At 34.7% G+C, this 19,498-nt stretch overlaps 1 protein-coding gene across 2 annotated transcripts in view; it reads left to right on the top strand.

Annotated features, from left to right (window-relative positions):
- LOC123563897 (voltage-dependent anion-selective channel protein 2-like) overlaps nt 1-19,498 on the top strand; it is a 372,548-nt gene extending 353,050 nt beyond the window's left edge. Inside the window, exons 1-9 of one of the 2 annotated variants that reach the window (XM_045357047.2) lie at nt 6,180-6,310; nt 8,952-9,021; nt 10,818-10,952; nt 13,088-13,208; nt 15,560-15,670; nt 16,538-16,654; nt 17,073-17,223; nt 17,765-17,822; nt 18,259-19,498. In XM_045357047.2, coding sequence (XP_045212982.2) covers nt 8,958-9,021; nt 10,818-10,952; nt 13,088-13,208; nt 15,560-15,670; nt 16,538-16,654; nt 17,073-17,223; nt 17,765-17,822; nt 18,259-18,350 — 849 coding nt within the window. In that variant the 5' untranslated portion in view covers nt 6,180-6,310; nt 8,952-8,957 and the 3' untranslated portion in view covers nt 18,351-19,498. Of the gene's footprint in view, nt 1-6,179; nt 6,311-8,951; nt 9,022-10,817; nt 10,953-13,087; nt 13,209-15,559; nt 15,671-16,537; nt 16,655-17,072; nt 17,224-17,764; nt 17,823-18,258 lie in introns of those variants that run through there. The other variant, XM_053536551.1, reaches the window with a different exon arrangement.

The raw sequence follows: 19,498 nt of genomic DNA, 5'->3' as shown, positions 1-19,498 counted from the left end.
AGAAGGTTTTAAACATCACTTTGAACAGTTAGCGACTGAAAGTAATAACGAGCTCTTTGATGAATCTTACCACAACCAAGTGAATTCTGAAATCAAGCATATTGAAAACCTAGTAAAAAAACAAGGGTGTAAAACCAGTGACGATTGATGAAATTCATACAGCAGTGAAAAGTATAAATAAGGGTAAATCACCAGACATTTATAATATTTCAATTGAGCATGTTCTGTACTGTTCTTCGGATGTACAAAACTTTCTGTTGAAACTCATCAACTTAGTTTTTCCTAGTGGGGAATTTCCAGACTACTTGAAAGTTGGAATAGTGTCTCCTATCTTCAAGAATAAAGGACTCCCGAATGTTGCCACGAATTATCGAGGCATTACAGTCCTTCCGGTCATCGGCAAAATCATCGAATCAATTATTCGAGAAAGAATTGCTCCAATGGTAGAACAGTCACAGAACAGCGTACAGAGGGGGTTTACCCGCAAGACTTCACCAATGAATTCTGCCTTCCTTATCGAAGAAATGTACAGGGAATGTAAAGACTTAAACTCCACACTGAATCTTATATTTCTCGATGCTAAGGCTGCTTTCGATGTAGTTGATCACAAACATGTGCAGTTATTGGTCTTTAATTAGTAGTTTCCACAAATGAGCACTCAGTTCAATAAAGTGGCGTAATCAAATGGCAGTGGCTAGGGTTACGGTACCGTAATCCTATCCTCCGATTCTAGGATTACGGAAGTTCCGTATTTCTAGACAACCCTATGAAAATAGGCTAGGTTTACGGAAGTATTTAAGAGGAATCAAATATATATGTTAGGACATGCATAAATGATGTTGTAAACTTACTTATTTCACTTTAATTAGCGACTTATTATGCCTGTCGTATTATTTCGTGTTATCGATCCGCCATTTTGGGTTAGTAAAAGAAGAAAGAGAAAAGAAAAAAAATAGAGAAAAACAATTAAAAATGAAAGAAAAACAATGCAAAATCATGACTATGAAATAATAACGTACTCTAAACAAAAAAAATTACAACAATATTTAAGAAAAAAAAGAACGATTATTCTTTATGGAAATTGAAAAGAAAAAGAAATGGGCCATGAACTGAGCACCTCCTCGTGATGTGCCCCGGATATAGTTGGACAATTATGTAAACATTGAAACATTACTATTTTCATTAAGAAGATTTTAACTTTTATGATTCATAATCATTCATCAACAGCGCATAAATAATTGTCCACCTATATTTTACTAACCCAAACTGGCAGATCGATAACACGAAATAATATGGCAGACATGAAAAATCGCTATTTTAAGTGAAACAAGTAAGTTCACAATATCATTTATACATGTCCTAACATATATATTTGATTCGTCTTAAATACTTCCGTAATCCTAGCCTATTCTCATAGGGTTGTCTAAAAATACGGAACTTCCGTAATCCTAGAATCGGAGGCTAGGATTACGGTACCGTAACCCTAGCCACTGCCTAATCAAATCTCAAGTCAGTTTTCTGTAAATCAAGGTGTGAGACAGGGAGGTATACTTAGCACCGACCTATATAAAACATATGTAAACCCCTTGCTTGACCGTCTTCAAGAAGCCCAGATCGGAGAAAGAATCGGTAATTTAAGATTGTTATTTATATAGAATACAATACGGGCAATCTGTTTTATATGCCATCGAACATGACTGGTATTTACCAGACTGGTATTTACCAGTCATGTTCGTTGGCATTAAGAACAGATTGCCCGTATTATCCTATATAAATAACAATCTTTAATGTGCTTGAATGTAGTACATTTTTGGTATGTACATTTATTTTAATATTTATAATCATTTATACACACAACACATAATATATTGCTTTAATAGAATAACAATCACTCATGTTTGGTATTTACCAGTCTGTTCGCGGACATGAATCAGATCGCCAGTCATCTATTTCATATAAATTGAAAGCATTAATAGGCTTGAATTTGAAATATTTTTGGTATGCACTAGTTTTTTAGCATAAATAATCAATTTAAATCACAAAAACATAATATATTGCTTTAATAAAATAACAATCGCTCATGTTCGGACATGACTTATGTTCGGTGCTTAGACATACCATGTGAAGCATGGTTCATTGCTTTGTTTCATTTAATATTTATATGTGTGTTGTTTGAATTCGAGGGTTCAACGCAGTAAGGGCGTATCTACATATGATTATTATATGTAGATTCGCCCTTATTGCGTTGAACCCTCGTGATATTCATGTACTTTTTGAAGTAAGCGTTTATTTCATTTGAATATTTATAATGATTACTGTCTTATCATTTATATATTCAGTTTCTTATAATGAAAAGGTTAAATGAACATATGTCCGACTTCCTAAGAAATTAGACAGTCAAGATTTTAGCATTTTAGCAGTTTTTAATTTTTAGCTGTTCGTCCGTCTTGCGCTGGAGTAGCAACACTCGAGTACGAGTTCACTACATAACGGGAAGATGAAGAAGAAGAAGAAAAAGAAAGGGTTACTTTTTTATAGACAGTAGAGACTGATAACTAACCTGTTCTACTCAAGTGTTTAGTATGTATTAAGTATATTTTTTATAAATCGTGATCTATATTTAACCGTTTAGATATTTATTATTGGATCCGTTCGTTTTACTTCTTTAAAATTAAAAATCTGGTGAGCATTTAATCTTTTTAATCTTTACATGGATTCTTTCGACATCGACTACAAAGATATAGTACTAAATAGGTCATATCAACCTAGGAAGTGTCAAGTTCTGGGTCGGGTGGTTTTCAAGTTAAAGGTCTGAAACAGTTCAAGTCAAGTCAAGTCAAGTAATATTTATTTATAAAAGTCGGGATAATGACACTGGTACACAGTACAGCTCTGAATCTTGAGCTTTTAAAGCCGACTCGCAAATGAATAGCATAACAGCATTGCAACAACATATTACAAAGCATGAAAGACAATTAAAAAATAGGTTAGATAATAGGTAGGAATATGAATTGAAAGTTACTATAATAATGTCAATATATATATATGCACTAAATTATGTTACAATATCACAATTATCTATCTAATGAAAGAACTGGATTCTAAAAGCATAAGAACTAGGCAACATAAAAAACAAAACTAAAAGCTGCGTGAAAGCTGCTGACCACTTCTTACTGTTCTGTGAGCTTGACCTTTGACCTACAAATCCTAAAATCAATAGGGATCGCCCATTCTGCATGTCCATACATCCTATGAAGTTTCAAGATCCTGGGTCAAGTGGTTCTCAAGTTATGGATCAGAAACTATTTTCATGTTTCAGGGCCCTGTGAGCTTGACCTTTGACCTACTGACCACGAAATCATTGTCGATCATCTGCTCAGCATGTCCAATGATCCTATGAAGTTTCAAGGTTCTGAGTCAAGAGGTTCTCAAGTTATTGATTGGCAAAGGGTTTCCATGTTCTGGCTCCTATGTCCTTGACCTTTGACTGAGTGATCTCAATATCAAGAGGGATCATATACTTGGCATGTCCAATCATTCAGTGAAGTTTCAAGGTCCTGGGTCAAGTGATTCTCAAGTAATGAATCAGAATTGGTTTTCCATGTTTCGGCCCCTGTGCCATTGACCTTTGAAAGAGTGACGCCAGGATCAATTTGGGTCATCTACTAAGCATGTCCTATGAAATTTCAGCTTTCTGGGTCAAGTTCTCAAGTCATTGATCGGAAACGGTTTTCCATGTTCTTGCCCCTGTGACATCGACGTTCAACTGAGTGATGTCAAATCATCCTGTGAAGTTTCAACATTCTGGGAAGAGTGGTTCTGAAGTTATTGATCGGAAACAGTTTTCCAGGTTCTGGCCTTGCGACACTGGCTATTGGCCTAGTGACAACAAAATCAATAGGGTCTGCTACTTTGCATGTCCAATCATCGCATGAAGAATCAAAGTCCTGGGTCAAGTGGTTCTCAAGTTGTTGATCGAAAACGGTTTTGCATGTTCTTGCCCCTGTGACCTTGACCTTTGACCTACTGACACCAATATCAATAGGGGTCATTTACTATGCATGTCCAATCATCCCATTAAGAATGAACATTCTTTGTCAAGTGATTCTCAAGTTATTTATCGGTAATGGTTTTCCATGTTCAGGCCCATGTGACCTTGAACTTTCATGGAGTGACCTTAAAACAAATTGGGCCACCACTCTATGTGAATGTGACAATTTGAAGTTTCTGGGTCAAATAGTTCTCAAGTTATTGACCTGAAAAGGTTTTCCATGTCCTGGCCCTGTGACGTTGACCTTTAACCTACTGACCCAAAAAATTAATAGGTATCATCTACTCTGCAAGTACAAGCATCCTATGAAGTTTTAACGTTCTGGGTCAAATGATTCGCAAGTTATTGATCTGGAACAATTTTCCATATTCTGGTCCCTGTGACCTTGACCTTTGACCTACCTATTTCAAACTCAGTTTGGGTCAACTGCTTGGCATGTCCAAACATCCTGTAAAGTTTCAAGATTCTGAGACAAGTTATTTTCAAGTTATTGATGGTATGACCCTAAAAACAATCTGACTCATCTACTCTACAAGCCCTATCACTCTATGGAGTTTGAAGGTTCTAAGTGAAATAGTTCTCAAGTTTCTGATCGGAAATGAAGAAGGACGGACAGGGCAAAAATAATCTATCTCCCCCATTGAGACAACGTGACTGGTGCACGATGGAAGATTAATTACCACTTGTTCAGTTCAATACCATTCAAGACCATGGTTCTATTTGCATAACTGCTGTAGAAAATTATTTAAAATTACGGGGGGGGGGGGGGATAGGCCTTGGGTAATATTAAATTCAGGGGCGGGGCGACAATTGGATGTCTTTGGAGTGTGTGTGTGTGGGTGGGGGGGATTTATCTTATAGTAAATAGGGTCACAATCTTTTGATAAAATAAGATCAGATTTCATCTACATCTACATCTACATCTTTCACCCAACCGTCGATTTCCGACTATCACTGGGCGGCGCTGTCAGAGAAACAGTTGTTAAAGAAATGATATGTTACAATGTTAAAATAATAAAAGCTAAAAAAGACAGTATGCTACAGTTAAAATGGGGCAGAGGCAATAGAATTACATACTGACCACCGCCAGCCTCTCTCTAAAGATACCGAGACTGGGGCTAGATTTAACATAAGTTGGTAGGGAGTTCCAGAGACGGATGGTCCTTTGGAAGTAGGAGTTAGAAAAGTACTGAGTGTGAGACATGGGGATTAAGTAATTTAGGTTTCTAGTTGGAATAAGATGAGATATTTTGAGTCGGCGGGATAATTACAAGTCAGAGCTTTTTTAACCGACTATATAACAAGTGTAGGTTAACAAAAAGTAAATAGGCTACAAATAAAAAATGATAATATACAACATAAAGTTTATGAGAAACATGCTAGTCCTACCAGATTTGGTTTAAAACTGCTTAAAAGAAGATTTAGCATACAAGGTGATCAGGAATATGGGGCAAAGGTGCCATAGTTAAAAAAAAATATCTTAAAAAAAATAAAAATATCACTCAAATTAGATTTGAAATGAGCTGATTAGCTTCTTTTGCATATAGTAATTCAATATTCATTCATTGAAAGGCAAATAAGAATTACAGATTTATATATTATGGCAAAAAAAGTATTTAAGTTTAAGAATAAAACATATAAACACAATTATATAAGCTCTATCATTAGAATTGTCAACAGACAGGCACTTTAGAACAGGGTTGCTTAGCATAAGAAGTACTTCAATAAACATTACACACAACATGATATATAATAGGGTTATTCAAAAGCTCAATATAGCTTAAGTTCATTGTTTCACAAAGCGGCTGTAAATAAAATTTACCTTATACAACCGACACAATACATAGATTTCTTATTATGACAAAATTCCATCAACTTGTAAGAGGTCAAAACATTTATCACATTTTTATCCATATAACTTGATATAGAAAAAAAACAACAACACTTTATCGTTCTCAAGCAATCGACGTTTGTATGTCTAACCAAAGAGCTATATTAAAAGTAAAGTGTCCCACCCAAAATTGCATCATTTACTTTTTACAGCGGCGGTGTCGGTAGAATTTACACATACTCCGTCTGTATAGCCAGTTTTCTGACTGGTACTCGCATTAATTATTCTTCAAACAACGTAAGATTTTATCAGTGAAATCTGTAGAGACAGACTGGAATTTCCTCATGTTTGCAAGGGTGAACCCGCACAGCGCAAGCCTTCGGTGACCTTGAGCTGAGAAGAAGCAAGGAAAAGCGAAACAGAAAAAAGTATTGTTTATCTCATTTGCATTGCTTTTCATTCAGTGCTTATTTATATTTCTAATGTTTAATATCTAATCCTTGCAACAGACGGGTTTTAGACTCATGACAACTTTCCAAAAAGTCTTAATCGCTGTTTTCTGACACTAGTGTGGGAAGCGTCTAGTGAAAATTTTGGAAGTGTTGAGTATAATTGCAAATTCGCTTTTATTTCTATGTTCATATCGTTTCTTTTGCATGTCTTGAGGACAGAACAAAATGTATTGTGTAGTTTTTTTTTAAATGAGACACCCAATCTTACTATGTGTTTTAACATGTTTATAATAGTGTCCTTTTAACCTTTGTATTAGCAAAGCACTGTTTTGCATATGAATTACGAACTGTATGCATTTTACCTTAGATGCAGACTTGAAGTCATTATATTTGGTTCATTAACAATTAACGGATCATGGAGTTGGATGTGTTTACAGATTTTATTTAAATTATGATTAATATGAACAGTTCATAAGATTTATCAGTCTGTAAACAAGGAAGTATAAAATACACAGAATAGCAACAGGAGATAATCTTGCATAAGCTCGTATCAATGTGTTGTCTTATTGAAGTGTTTACCGACTTGATCAATCGTGCTCAAATCCACACGCTTATTAAGGTTAAAGTAAAGTCTTTTGAAACCACTACTCAGGTGAATTTTTGTTTTAGTTTTTTATGCCGCATAGGCCTTGGTCTATCATAAAGAATACACCAAATTGTTCATAATAAATAGAAGAAACTATTATGACAGGTTATTCCCTTTTGGACAATACATTTTGTCTTATATCACATGTGCTCTCACTGTTCATGTTCTATTTTGTAGAAGATATCAAACTTCTTTTTCCATAGTATTTTGTAGTTACTTTTCCTATCATTGTGCATCTAACATGTTTGTCCAGGTACTACAGGGGTTGAAAGTGTTACAAACCATGTACATTTCGAAACAATGCAAACATTGCAAAATGAAAGTGAAAGTAGAGCTGTCAAATTGACAAAAAACTGCAGTATTTCAACAAATACAAAAGTTAACTATTTTTCATTTCCTGGAGTACCTAGATAAGTATGTAAGACACACAACAAAAGCAAATTTAGAGAAAAAATATGTTTGAAAAAGAAATTTGATATTTTGTACAAAATATAATGTTGACAATTGAAGCACATGTTTTGTAAGAAAAAATACATATTACCAAACAAGGTGACCTCTACATTAAGTATTTTCTACTTCTTCTGAACAACTCTTTAATATATATGCTATGAATATTATGGGTCTGTCGGGTATAATTTCCAAAATAAAAATTTACCCAAGGGGTGGTCTCAAACACTTAACATGAACCTTCAAGTATTACACTGGGATATGGTCAGCACGTAATAGGGCTGTAACGATACATTCAAATATTCGATTTAGTCGAATACAGTTTTGTCCGAATTGTATTCGTTATTTGCCATGTCCCGAACCAAATATTTACGAATATAAATAAAAACTGCATAATCCAAACTAAAATTACTTGAATTTACCTAAAACACAAGAAAGCTACTGAAAATGCTCCCGTTTTATAGCGCATTTCACATTAATTATTCGTTTTCTTCGTATTACCCCACCCACAACAGTAGACAAATATTTTCACGACAATGATTTCGTAAGTCTCATAGGGCAATATTTGATGAGATTGAATTCATAATTTTGTATAATTTCAAAATATTTGATTTCAACATGTGGGAATTCCCATTTCACTACATCCAAAAACTGTCTGCATAAACAACATATCGAGCAACAAGTAAACTGTTGAAATAGGGGATCCTCCTGCCAAATACACATCGTCAGTTTTTGGTCTTCTCTTGTCAATTTTTTGCAACAGTTGACAGTTTAAGTCATTTGAATCCAAAGCTGTATAATCTTACATGCTGATTGTGTGCGTGAGTATTTTTTTTTTTTTTACTCGAACAGTATTTGTTCACAATCACAGTGTTTTGAGTACCAAGTAAGTACTATAATCTTGTCAGCAGACTGTAATCTATTGTTGGCAAAAGCAACATAATGTTCAGTGTACCTTTAAGTATAGAATTCTTATTCATGAATAAATATTTGTATTCGTCACCCTGTATTCGTGATACTTATCATATTCGCCCCTTAGTGTATTCGTTACAGCCCTAGCACGTATTAAACCGAATCAGGCCAAATTTTCAAACGACAACTGTTGATTTCTCCGACTTCTAATCATAAATTCCTTCCTTCCCTGTGTAGAAAATACTAATAACATTAAAAAAAACACAATTATCATTATAAACGAACAATCTGATAGAAAGTTTTTCACAACACAAATTTTTATCCTTCTGCTGTCTGTTTCATACACCGATAAAACGAGATCTCATTCAGTTCCCAAGTGATGTTGGTGAAATTTGCTCTATATGCCTTTCAAGTTGCCGATCTATTTACATTGTATTTCTATAGCTCTTACAGACAGTGTGTAAAATTCAAAATTCCAGGACCTCTTCACAATAAGGAGAAAAAAAACTAGAAAGTTGTACAAAAATATTACTCATATTTTTTGTGTAGCAAGTGATGTTGATATATGGGAGAACCTGCTTCAATCTTACAATGTATGCTCCTTTTTTCCAGAGGAAAATGGCCCCACCAACATACGCAGATCTTGGCAAAGCAGCAAGGGACTTGTTCAGCAAAGGATATAGTAAGTGAATTACAGTTTGAATTCTTTCAGAGTTCTTAGTTTTAGACCTGATTTTGTGAAATAAGGAATCCTATGTATCTGGTGTCCAAAGGAGTAAGATACTTAATTAAGGTACAGTAAAATTCCGCTATTAAGACCACCCATGGTTCTTTATAAAACTGGTCTTATTAGCGGTCTGGTCTGATTAGTGGACAAGGGAAGGTCTGGTAGATAATAACACACTGGAATACAATCAAGATGCAATAATGACAAACACAGTGTTCAATTTATATATAGCTTTATTTTCTTTAATTTCTATATATACTATTATTTTATTACCAATAATAAGACATGATTTTTAATATCACAATTAATCAAAGAATTACGGATAAAACTGTGTATTATTTAAGGACGCACTTAACTGATAATGGTTTGAATTTTGTTCAATTAAAGACAATTACAACAATATCAAACCTTTTCAAACTTTATTCTCCGCTGAAATCCCAAACGTATTTACATTAGTAATAACAAACAAATACTGTTTAGATCTAATTAAATCCGTTTTAATCCAGTCAATTCGATCAGCGGGCATTCGTCTAATTACAAACAAATTATTTATTTCAATAATTTCTTATGTTAAAATAGCGATGTAAAACATCTTTAAATAACAATTTCAGACAATCAAACAGTTTGATACGTTGTTTTGGTAACATTTAAAAGACTTGTTAGCAATTAACGGATAAATACACAATATACACGCTGAACGTGTTAACACGATGTGGCACGTGTTAATTCCCGCGGCGATTCGCGGTAACATACAGAAAAATTTGAGTGGTCGTAATTGCAGTGATTAATTAAGTGTGAAAAATTCAAACAGTTCTGAAACTGGTGGTCGCAATAGTGGATTAGCGGTCTGGTCGCATTTTCGGACAAACGACCATTGGTTTTAAGAAAGAAATATTCCGTTCTTTGCAAAATCGGTCGTATTAGCGGTGCGGTCGTAATTTCGGCGTGGTCGTAAGTAGGAATTTTACTGTATTGAAGACTTCAGATTAGGAGATCCTGAGAACCTGGTAGTTTTTTAACTATTCTATGAATGCGTCATAAGACATACTACAATATTGGCCACCTAGTGGGTAAAGTATATATTTGTCTGAGCAAGCGCTAGGAATAGATATTCCAGTCTTTCCGTTGGGTAAAACCTTGTCTAAAATAGCATGCACTTAGGTGACGTCACATAGTGATGTCATAAACTAAAAAAAATGATGCGGGGAAAAAGCCAAATCTTTCTGTCACCAACGTGATAGGCAAGAAAAATGATCTAACGTGTGTGCCTAAGTAAGACAGCTATTTTCCCAACCTTCAGGACAGCTTGGATAAAAAAACTGATTACGGTCAGTTTTTCATTCCTTATTGTCCTCTGGTAGGAAAAATCCCCATCTTACACAGGCAGGCATGTAAGATCCTTATAGTCATTACTGGGCATAACTTTTCCATATGCATGTAATTATGATAATGTAATCAGAAATTCAAATAGTATAATGAAGTTCCTTTTAGCTACAGAATGTTAGAATATACAGGAAGTTTCAACAGACTTTAGTAGAAATTTTTATCATGTTACTAATTACAAGTAATGTGTATTTACAGTAACAAATCTATAAAAACAGTTCCTTTGGAAGTATAAAAGGAAAGTAGAAGACAAGTCAATGAAATTTGTGACATCCTGCACTCCCCATAGCACCAGTTTGTTAAATTTATGGAGAAAGTCTTGTTATTCTATTAAAACCTATGTGCAGATTATTGAAATTTGATTTCAGACTATGGCACAAACAAGTTGGAGGTTAAGACAAAGACAGATGCCGGAGTTAAATTCACAACCAAGGGAAGTCACAACAGTGAGACTGGTAAAATGACTGGTGAACTCCAGACAGAATACAAATGCAGTGACTATGGTAGGTTCCTCTTTCATATTTGAAATACTGCCTATAATTGGACTTGTGCAAAAGTTTTAACAGAGGTAGGAAAATGACTTCTTGTGTGAAAGACTTTTTTTGACACACAAGTTCAGGGATGCCACAAAATAATTATATGTCAATTTTTATGCCCCCGAAGGGAGGCATATAGTTTTTGAACCGTCTGTCGGTCTGTCGGTCTGTCCGCAATTTTCGTGTCCGGTCCATATCTTTGTCATCAATGGATGGATTTTCAAATAACTTGGCATGAATGTGTACCACAGTAAGACGACGTGCAGTGCGCAAGACCCAGGTCCGTAGCTCAAAGGTCAAGGTCACACTTAGACGTTAAAGGATAGTGCATTGATGGGCGTGTCCGGTCCATATCTTTGTCATCGATGGATGGATTTTCAAATAACTATGCATGAATGTGTACCACAGTAAGACGACGTGCAGTGCGCAAGACCCAGGTCTGTAGCTCAAAGGTCAAGGTCACACTTAGACGTTAAAGGATAGTGCATTGATGGGCGTGTCCGGTCCATATCTTTGTCATCGATGGATGGATTTTCAAATAACTTGGCATGAATGTGTACCACAGTAAGACGACGTGCAGTGCGCAAGACCCAGGTCCGTAGCTCAAAGGTCAAGGTCACACTTAGACGTTAAAGGATAGTGCATTGATGGGCGTGTCCGGTCCATATCTTTGTCATCGATGGATGGATTTTCAAATAACTTGGCATGAATGTGTACCACAATAAGACGACATGTCACACGCAAGACCCAGGTCTGTAGCTCAAAGGTCAAGGTCACACTTAGAGGTTAAAGATCATTTTTCATGATAGTGCATTGATGGGCATGTCCGGTCCATATCTTTGTCATTCATGCATGGATTTTAAAATAACTATGCATGAATGTGTGACACAGTAAGACGATGTGTTGCACGCAAGACCCAGCTCCGTAGGTCAAAGGTCCTAAACTCTAACATCGGCCATAACTATTCATTCAAAGTGCCATCGGGGGCATGTGTCATCCTACGGAGACAGCTCTTGTTTATACTGGAACATCTTTAATAAAATGCACTAAATAAACAGTAAACTTACTGATGATAAATATGGTTGTAACAAATTTTGGTTTAAAAGGAACAATTCAAAATGTCTTAAACTTAAGTCATTTTTGTCGTGTTAAATGAAATTATTACAGCAAAATTTAATGTGGTTTAAGGGAATTATTGGATGCAAGAAACCCATTTCGGTGACCCAATGTTGAAAATACATTGAAATAGACTATAGTGAACTTAATGTAGTCATTGTCAGAAGTTTCGTATAAGACTTTTACATCAGTATTGGGTAGACATTGTAGGTACAGTCATAAAGTCATTGAATCATAAAATTTAAAAACGGCATTATTATTGATATATCTCAACAACATTTAAAACAAAGTATAACACTGAAATCTTGATTTGATAATTTGTAGGAATATTGTTTAAGCCAAATGTAATACTATACATGTATTCTAGTTATATAATACCTGTTAGGCCATTGAAAAATTTGTTAGGCTATTCAATTATCAAGAAAGAACATATCTCAATGTGAATTGGTTGCCAAATAGTTGAAGTAATTTTGTGACATTGTACCAGTGTCATTCCTGGGATTGACTAGTTCTGTTTTTATTTGGTGTAATTTTTTGAGCTCTATTGGATTATAGTTTTTACAATCTTGTGACCTTGGATTATTGATAATTGCCCCGCCACAGAATAACTATTCTTTTGTGTTTACATGTTGGTAATTATGCATGATATGCATGAACAGACCATTACAATACAGGTATCTAGTTACACATTGACAGAGGCATATAATGTACATTAGGCCAAGTAAACGTGTTTAATGTCTAAACGTTTTTACAGTATTCAGAATTGGTGAAATTCATTGCATTTTAAATCACCTAATTTTATGAATCAGTTTGCTATAGAAATAACTTGTTTGCAATATGTTTATAACAAACCAGGGCAATAACAAACTTATTTTGCTTGTCTTAAGAAGTTAAGAAGTTAGCTGTAACCAGTTTTCTGTATACAGAAAGCTGTAAAGAAACATAACATGTGTTTATACTGTTATACAATAGCAATTATTTGACAGGTCTGACATTCAAGGAAACCTGGAACACAGATAACACCCTGTCCACAGAAATTACAATTGAAGATCAACTTGCAAAAGGCTTGAAACTTGCTTTTGATACATCCTTTGCCCCACAGACTGGGTAAGTCATTTCTTTTTTGTCCCATGTAAATGTTGTATTTATGAGCTAAAGCTGTGTTCTTGGTAACATACAAGCATGGAGATTCTTAGAAAATGATTTGATTGATAAGCTGCTATCAAATGCTTTATCCTTTTTAGCTCGACTATTCGAAGAATAGTCTAGCTATTCTACTCACCCTGGCGTCGGCGTCGGCGTCACACCTTGGTTAAGTTTTTGCATGCAAGTACATACAGCCATCAATTAAAGGCATATAGCTTTGAAACTTATTTTTTCTTTTTCTAGGTCAATTACCAACCTCTCTGGGTCAAGTCCCATAACTCTGACATGTATTTTGAGCAAATTATGCCCCCTTTTGGACTTAGAAAATTTTGGTTAAAGTTTTACATGCAAGTTACTATTTCCAAAACTAATGCAGATATTGAATTGAAACTTCACATGTGTCTTTGGGGTTATAAAACTAGTTGATAGCAGCAAGTCCCATAACTCTGACCTTCATTTTGGCCAAATTATGCCCCCTGTTGGACTTAGAAAATTCTGGTTAAAGTTTTGCGTGCAAGTACATACAGCTATTTCTAAAAGGCATATAGATTTGAAACTTATTTTTTCTTTTTCTAGATCAATTACCAACCTCACTGGGTCAAGTCCCATAACTCTGACATGTATTTTGAGCAAATTATGCCCCCTTTTAGACTTAGAAAATTTTGGTTAATGTTTTACATGCAAGTTATTATCTCCAAAACTAATGCAGATATTGATTTGAAACTTCACATGTATCTTCGGGGTTATAAAACTAGTTGATAGCAGCAAGTCCAATAACTCTGACCTTCATTTTGGCCAAATTATGCCCCCTTTTGGACTTAGAAAATTCTGGTTAAAGTTTTGCGTGCAAGTACATACAGCTTTTTCTAAAAGGCATACAGATTTGAAACTTATTTATTCTTTTTCTAGATCAATTACTAACCTTACTGGATCAAGTCCCATAACTCTTACATGTATTTTGAGCAAATTATTCACCTTTTTGGACTTAAAAAAATCCTGGTTAAAGTTTTGCGTGCAAGTACATCTGGCAATTACTAAAAGGCATATAGATTTGAAACTTATTTTTTCTTTTTCTAGATCAATCACCAACCTCACTGGGTCAAGTCCCATAACCCTGGCATGTATTTTGGGCAAATTATGCCCACTTTTGGAATTTTAAAATTCTGGTTAAAGTTTTACATGCGAGTTTCTATCTCCAAAACTAATGCAGATATTGAATTGAAACTTCACATGTGCCTTCAGGGTTATAAAACTAGTTGATAGCAGCAAGTCCCATAACTGATATGCATTTTGGTCAAATTTATGCCCCCTTTTGAACTTAAAACTCTTTTGATATTTAACCTTTTTTGGGTAATATTTTCCTGCTTCTGGGACAATATTTCGAATAGTCGAGCTTGGCTGTCTTACGGACAGCTCTTGTTAATAGGAGAGTAATTATTAAAACACTATGGAATCATTTTATTTCTTGGGCAGAAAGTTTGTGATTTTTGGCCAAAATGGCTGTATCACGGGGATGAAGTTCATGAATTTTAACCTTTGAACATAAAAATAAATGGGAAGTTTACTGCTTCATTGGGATTCAAATTTGTGGATTGATTCAAATGTATGTAATCCACAGAACTTGGTCCTGCATGAAATTAGTTGTTCAACAGCACTGAATTAGACGTTTCCTTCTGTTAAAACTGGTATGTATTTGCCTCGATGACTAGCTGAGAAGGGAGATGCACTAAGTTGAATAGATGAACAAAGCTGTTTTCTACCTGATTTTAACAGTGTCAGATATTCTTTAAGCATGTCTTCTTCCAGCTCTTTGGTTACCAGTTTTGGGCCACTAAGTTCCAGTTATATACATCCAGGAAATCTGTTTAGAGTAGGTACATACATCCCCTGAAATACTCTAGGTTGAAGCCCCCCCCCGCTTAGCTCAGTAGGTAGAGTGTTGGTTTACTGATCGTGTGGTCGCGAGTTTGATCCTCGGGCAGGGCGTATGTTCTCCGTTACGATTTGATAAAAGACATTGTGTCTGAAATCATTTGTCCTCCACCTCTGATAATTCATGTGGGGAAGTTGGCAGTTACTTGTGGAGAACAGGTTTGTACTGGTACAGAATCCAGGAGAACTGGTTAGGTGAACTGCCCACCGTTACATGACTGAAATACTGTTGAAAAACGGCGTTAAACTCAAAACAAACAAACAAACAAACAAATACTCTAGGTTGAACATTTAATAATGGTCATATTAAATTCAGTATCTCTTTTGAGCAGATCATTGTGAAGAATATCTATTAAAATGTCTTTAACGTTCCATTGTAGTAAGAAGAATGGAAAGGTAAAGACTGGCTACAAGCAAGACTATATTAACGTGAACTGTGATGTAGATTTTGATTTCTCCGGACCAACTATAAATGGAGCTGCTGTATTAGGGTAAGTAGTGCTGGTGTTTTACATGGTGATATTGATGTGTTGTCAGTATTGACATTCTTTCTGGATATTGATAAGGAGTCTGCTTGGACATGACCAGCTGTGTGGGTAGCGCCTTAAAAACCAGTCAAACAAAATTAATACAAGGTAACAATGGGACATTGAGAAAAGTATTAGTATTTTTTATAAAGAAAAGAAATGCAAATAAAGTTTGGTATTTTTTTATAAGAAAAGAAATGCACATTAAGTTTACAGCTCAGTATCTTTAGGTAAAAGTGATAGTTTTATCTAAAAATTATTTGCACTGTGCATGCTCAATCTCAGCAGTCTGTACTTTTTGAGATACAGACATTGTCTGTTGATGTCAGTACAAGATTTCAGTCGTGCATATCAGAGTTACAGGTGTTAGGGGAGCCTGTGGTAGCTCAAGAATAGGTATGTATTTGCTGTCACCATTAAAACTGGGATGTCTGTATAAAGTGTAGTGTGTATTAGTATTTGTTGCCAAACAGACAAAATTTTGAAATTGAAATATGTTGCATGGTTCTCAGTGGTGGTGTCACATGTGATGATTTGATATAGACATTATGTCTGAAATTATTCATCCTCCACCTCTGATTCATGTGGTGATGTTGGCAGTTACTTTCAGAGAACAGGTTTGTATTGGTACACAATCCAGGAACACTGGCAAGATTAATTGCTCGCCGTTACATAACTGAAATACTGTTGAAAAACTGCGTTAACCCAAAACAGACAAACAAACAGTGTTGTTGTCTTTTATCTTTGAATAATGTTGTTGTAAACATTTGAATCAATGATAAAGTTTCAAGTATCTTGAAATTACCAAATAAAATTGTAACTATTTTTCAGTTATAATGGATTCCTTGGTGGTTACCAGATGGCGTTTGATACGTCCAAGTCAAAACTAATCAAGAGCAACTTTGCCATGGGTTACGAGGCAGGAGACTTTACCTTGCATACAAATGTGTAAGTAAATACATTCTTTCATTTTAGAATTATAGAAAAGTTGTAAACTGTTATCTCTATGTGGAGTTTTTGAAGAGTAAGACTGGATACCTTGAAAAAAATAGTTCTCTAACTTTAGCAATATACGACCATTTTGTGTCAGTTTGCCGTAAAACCCAACTCACTCACTCTAAATGTTTGTCTGCTAGATGTTTATGATATGTTTCAAATACTTTGCATACAGATATGTTGGTAAATTAAAAACCTCTCATTTATGAATCATAGAAAAGTTATAAAGTAGCATCTGTATAAGTTTCAAAGTTTTAGACAAATAAATATGTAAGCTCTATTTGGACTATCGGCATGTCAATGTGTAAGCTGTATTTCAACTACCAGCATGTAACTTGTCAATATTATGTAACCTCCATTTCTTTTACAGAAATGATGCTACAGAATTTGGTGGGTCTGTGCATCAGAAAGTAAACAAAGACATGGATGTGGGTGTGAGTCTTTCATGGACTTCAGGAAGCAACGTGACCAGATTTGGACTTGCTAGCAAATATACCATAGACAAAGACGCTTCAATTAATGTAAGTATACAGTACAGTCGCGCTTGAGCAATCGCCACTGGGAAGATAAAATGTTTTTGTTGTATAGAGGTCGTTGCTGTAGAGTCTAGATGTTACTTAACTTGGAATTTCATAGAGTTGGAGAAAAAGTATGTGCCTTTGTAAAGTGGTGTTTGCTCGATAGTGGTGATGTAAACAGAACTGATACTGCATAAACGAAATACTTATAATAAGGTTATTTGTTCCCATGGTAACTGGTGATCATTAGTATTTTGTACATTGTAAAGTTTTTCAGCCATGAAATAAGTTTTATGTTGAAACTTAGATGTGTTTTTATTTTCCAAAGTGCTGCATTTAACAGTTCCTCACTAGTTTTTAAAACAGTGCCTTTTTTTGCCAGAATGGTACGATGAGTTTGAATTAGTCACAGATATCAAAACTTTTCAACACTGTATGAATGCTTGATGGAGCTCTCCTATCCATGTAAAAAGTCTGTAAATACTAGTGTGTTGGGAGATAGGTACATTTCATATTACCAAACCATGAATTGCGAATATTTCAGGCTAAAGTTAACAACAGTGGCCAGGTTGGTCTAGGATATTCACAAAACCTTAGAGATGGTAAGTACATGATCAATTATATTAAAAGCTAGACTTGACAACTGTTTCCCTGTCAATTCCTTTCCTTTAACTTGCTAGTACACTGTTGTAGTTTAGAATACTACAATTTTTAGGTTAAAAAATTACCACTTTTATGGAAGTTTCCACATATTTTTAGGACTGTGTCTTGTAATAATACAGAGAAATATTTTAAAGTTTTTCGAAAGTGTGAAAAGTCTTTGCTAAAAATTGGACTTAGACTTACTTGGCCTGGCCTCAGCAAGAACGATGACCTGTATCTGTTTTCTAACGATAGTAAAATCGTCATGTATTACACGGGGTGACCCAACTATAATGGTATACATCTATGTAAAAGTTCGGATACAATGTACATGTGTTCACGTGATACCTAAAAATTTGGATACTTTGTACAGGTATTAATATTTTGCAATTTCAGGTGTGAAACTTACACTGTCTTCCCTGATTGAAGCCAAGAACATCAACGCTGGTGGCCACAAGATCGGAATGGGTCTTGAATTTGACCTGTAGAGACAATATTTCAAATATGAACTATGAAAAACTAATGTGAACTTCTCACAATTCAGTCCGTGTGATGCATTAAGATCTGTGAAAAAAGAGATGGGGAAAGGATTGTTTTGTCGTAAAAAATGTTGCTGAATATTTTGTTTTGTTCAGGCCTACTTTTAAATAATGTAACCGCATACAATTTATGTAAAATATATATGTGGTAGACTTTATACATTAAGTTAACCATATCTGCCATAGTGTTAAATTAATTGAGTAACATATGTTAAACAGTCCTAGTATTTAAAACGAAATATAAATCAAATAAATACTCTGGCTCGGAAGAATGCGTGAATGTATGTCTGTGTGTTTACAATTAAAGATGTTGTGTATTGTGCAATGTTATAGAAGTGTATTCTGGGAATCAACTTACAGCAAAATTACATGTACCAAAAGGATAAGTGCTACTTATTGTGAAGGATGGAAATGTATTAGAAAGTCCGAGGGCTTGTACTTCATGAGAGCATCCAAGCTTTGAATGTTGTGTTAAGTTAAATGTTAGGACCACAAGGCTTTGTATTTTGTATTTACGTTCTACAATAAATGTCTTTAAACAAGAGTATTTAAATGTGTATTGAGTACTGCATGCATAATGAATACATTTTTTTTCTAGAATTTCTACAGATATATTGACACTATCACGGATGTAAACTAATACTTTTAGAATAAGTAAACTTTAATTTTTACTACAACTACCATTACTACTATGCATTGTATCGAGTGAAACTAAAACAAATCGTCACTGTCTGCTGCAATTAAGGTTTCTGTTTGTTTTTGTGATAAGGATCATTTGTATCATACGGAGGATATTAATTGTGAGAAAACTGTTTTTTTTTATTGATCATTAGTAATTGTTGTGATATATAGTAGATTATGGTTAATCAGCAAGAGTTTTCTTTATACATCACTGTTCACATTTTATTGTAGAATGACATTTTTGGTTTGGTTTTTGGCATTTTCTTGGTTTCAAATATTTGAATGTCCAGGACTGCTGTTTTCTGCAAACAATTTCTATCTACATACCTGGTGAATTTTTGTGTTGAGTTTCCTAGCTTCTTATCAGTTTATCCCTTTATTATCAAACTAAAGTAAAATAAAATCTGCAGGTCTTA

This window comes from Mercenaria mercenaria, chromosome 2, assembly GCF_021730395.1.
Source record: "Mercenaria mercenaria strain notata chromosome 2, MADL_Memer_1, whole genome shotgun sequence".
NCBI classification, from domain to species: Eukaryota; Metazoa; Mollusca; class Bivalvia; order Venerida; family Veneridae; genus Mercenaria; species Mercenaria mercenaria.
The sequence above is the reverse complement of the archived record's forward strand: the minus strand, read 5'-3'. Positions and strand labels throughout refer to the sequence as shown.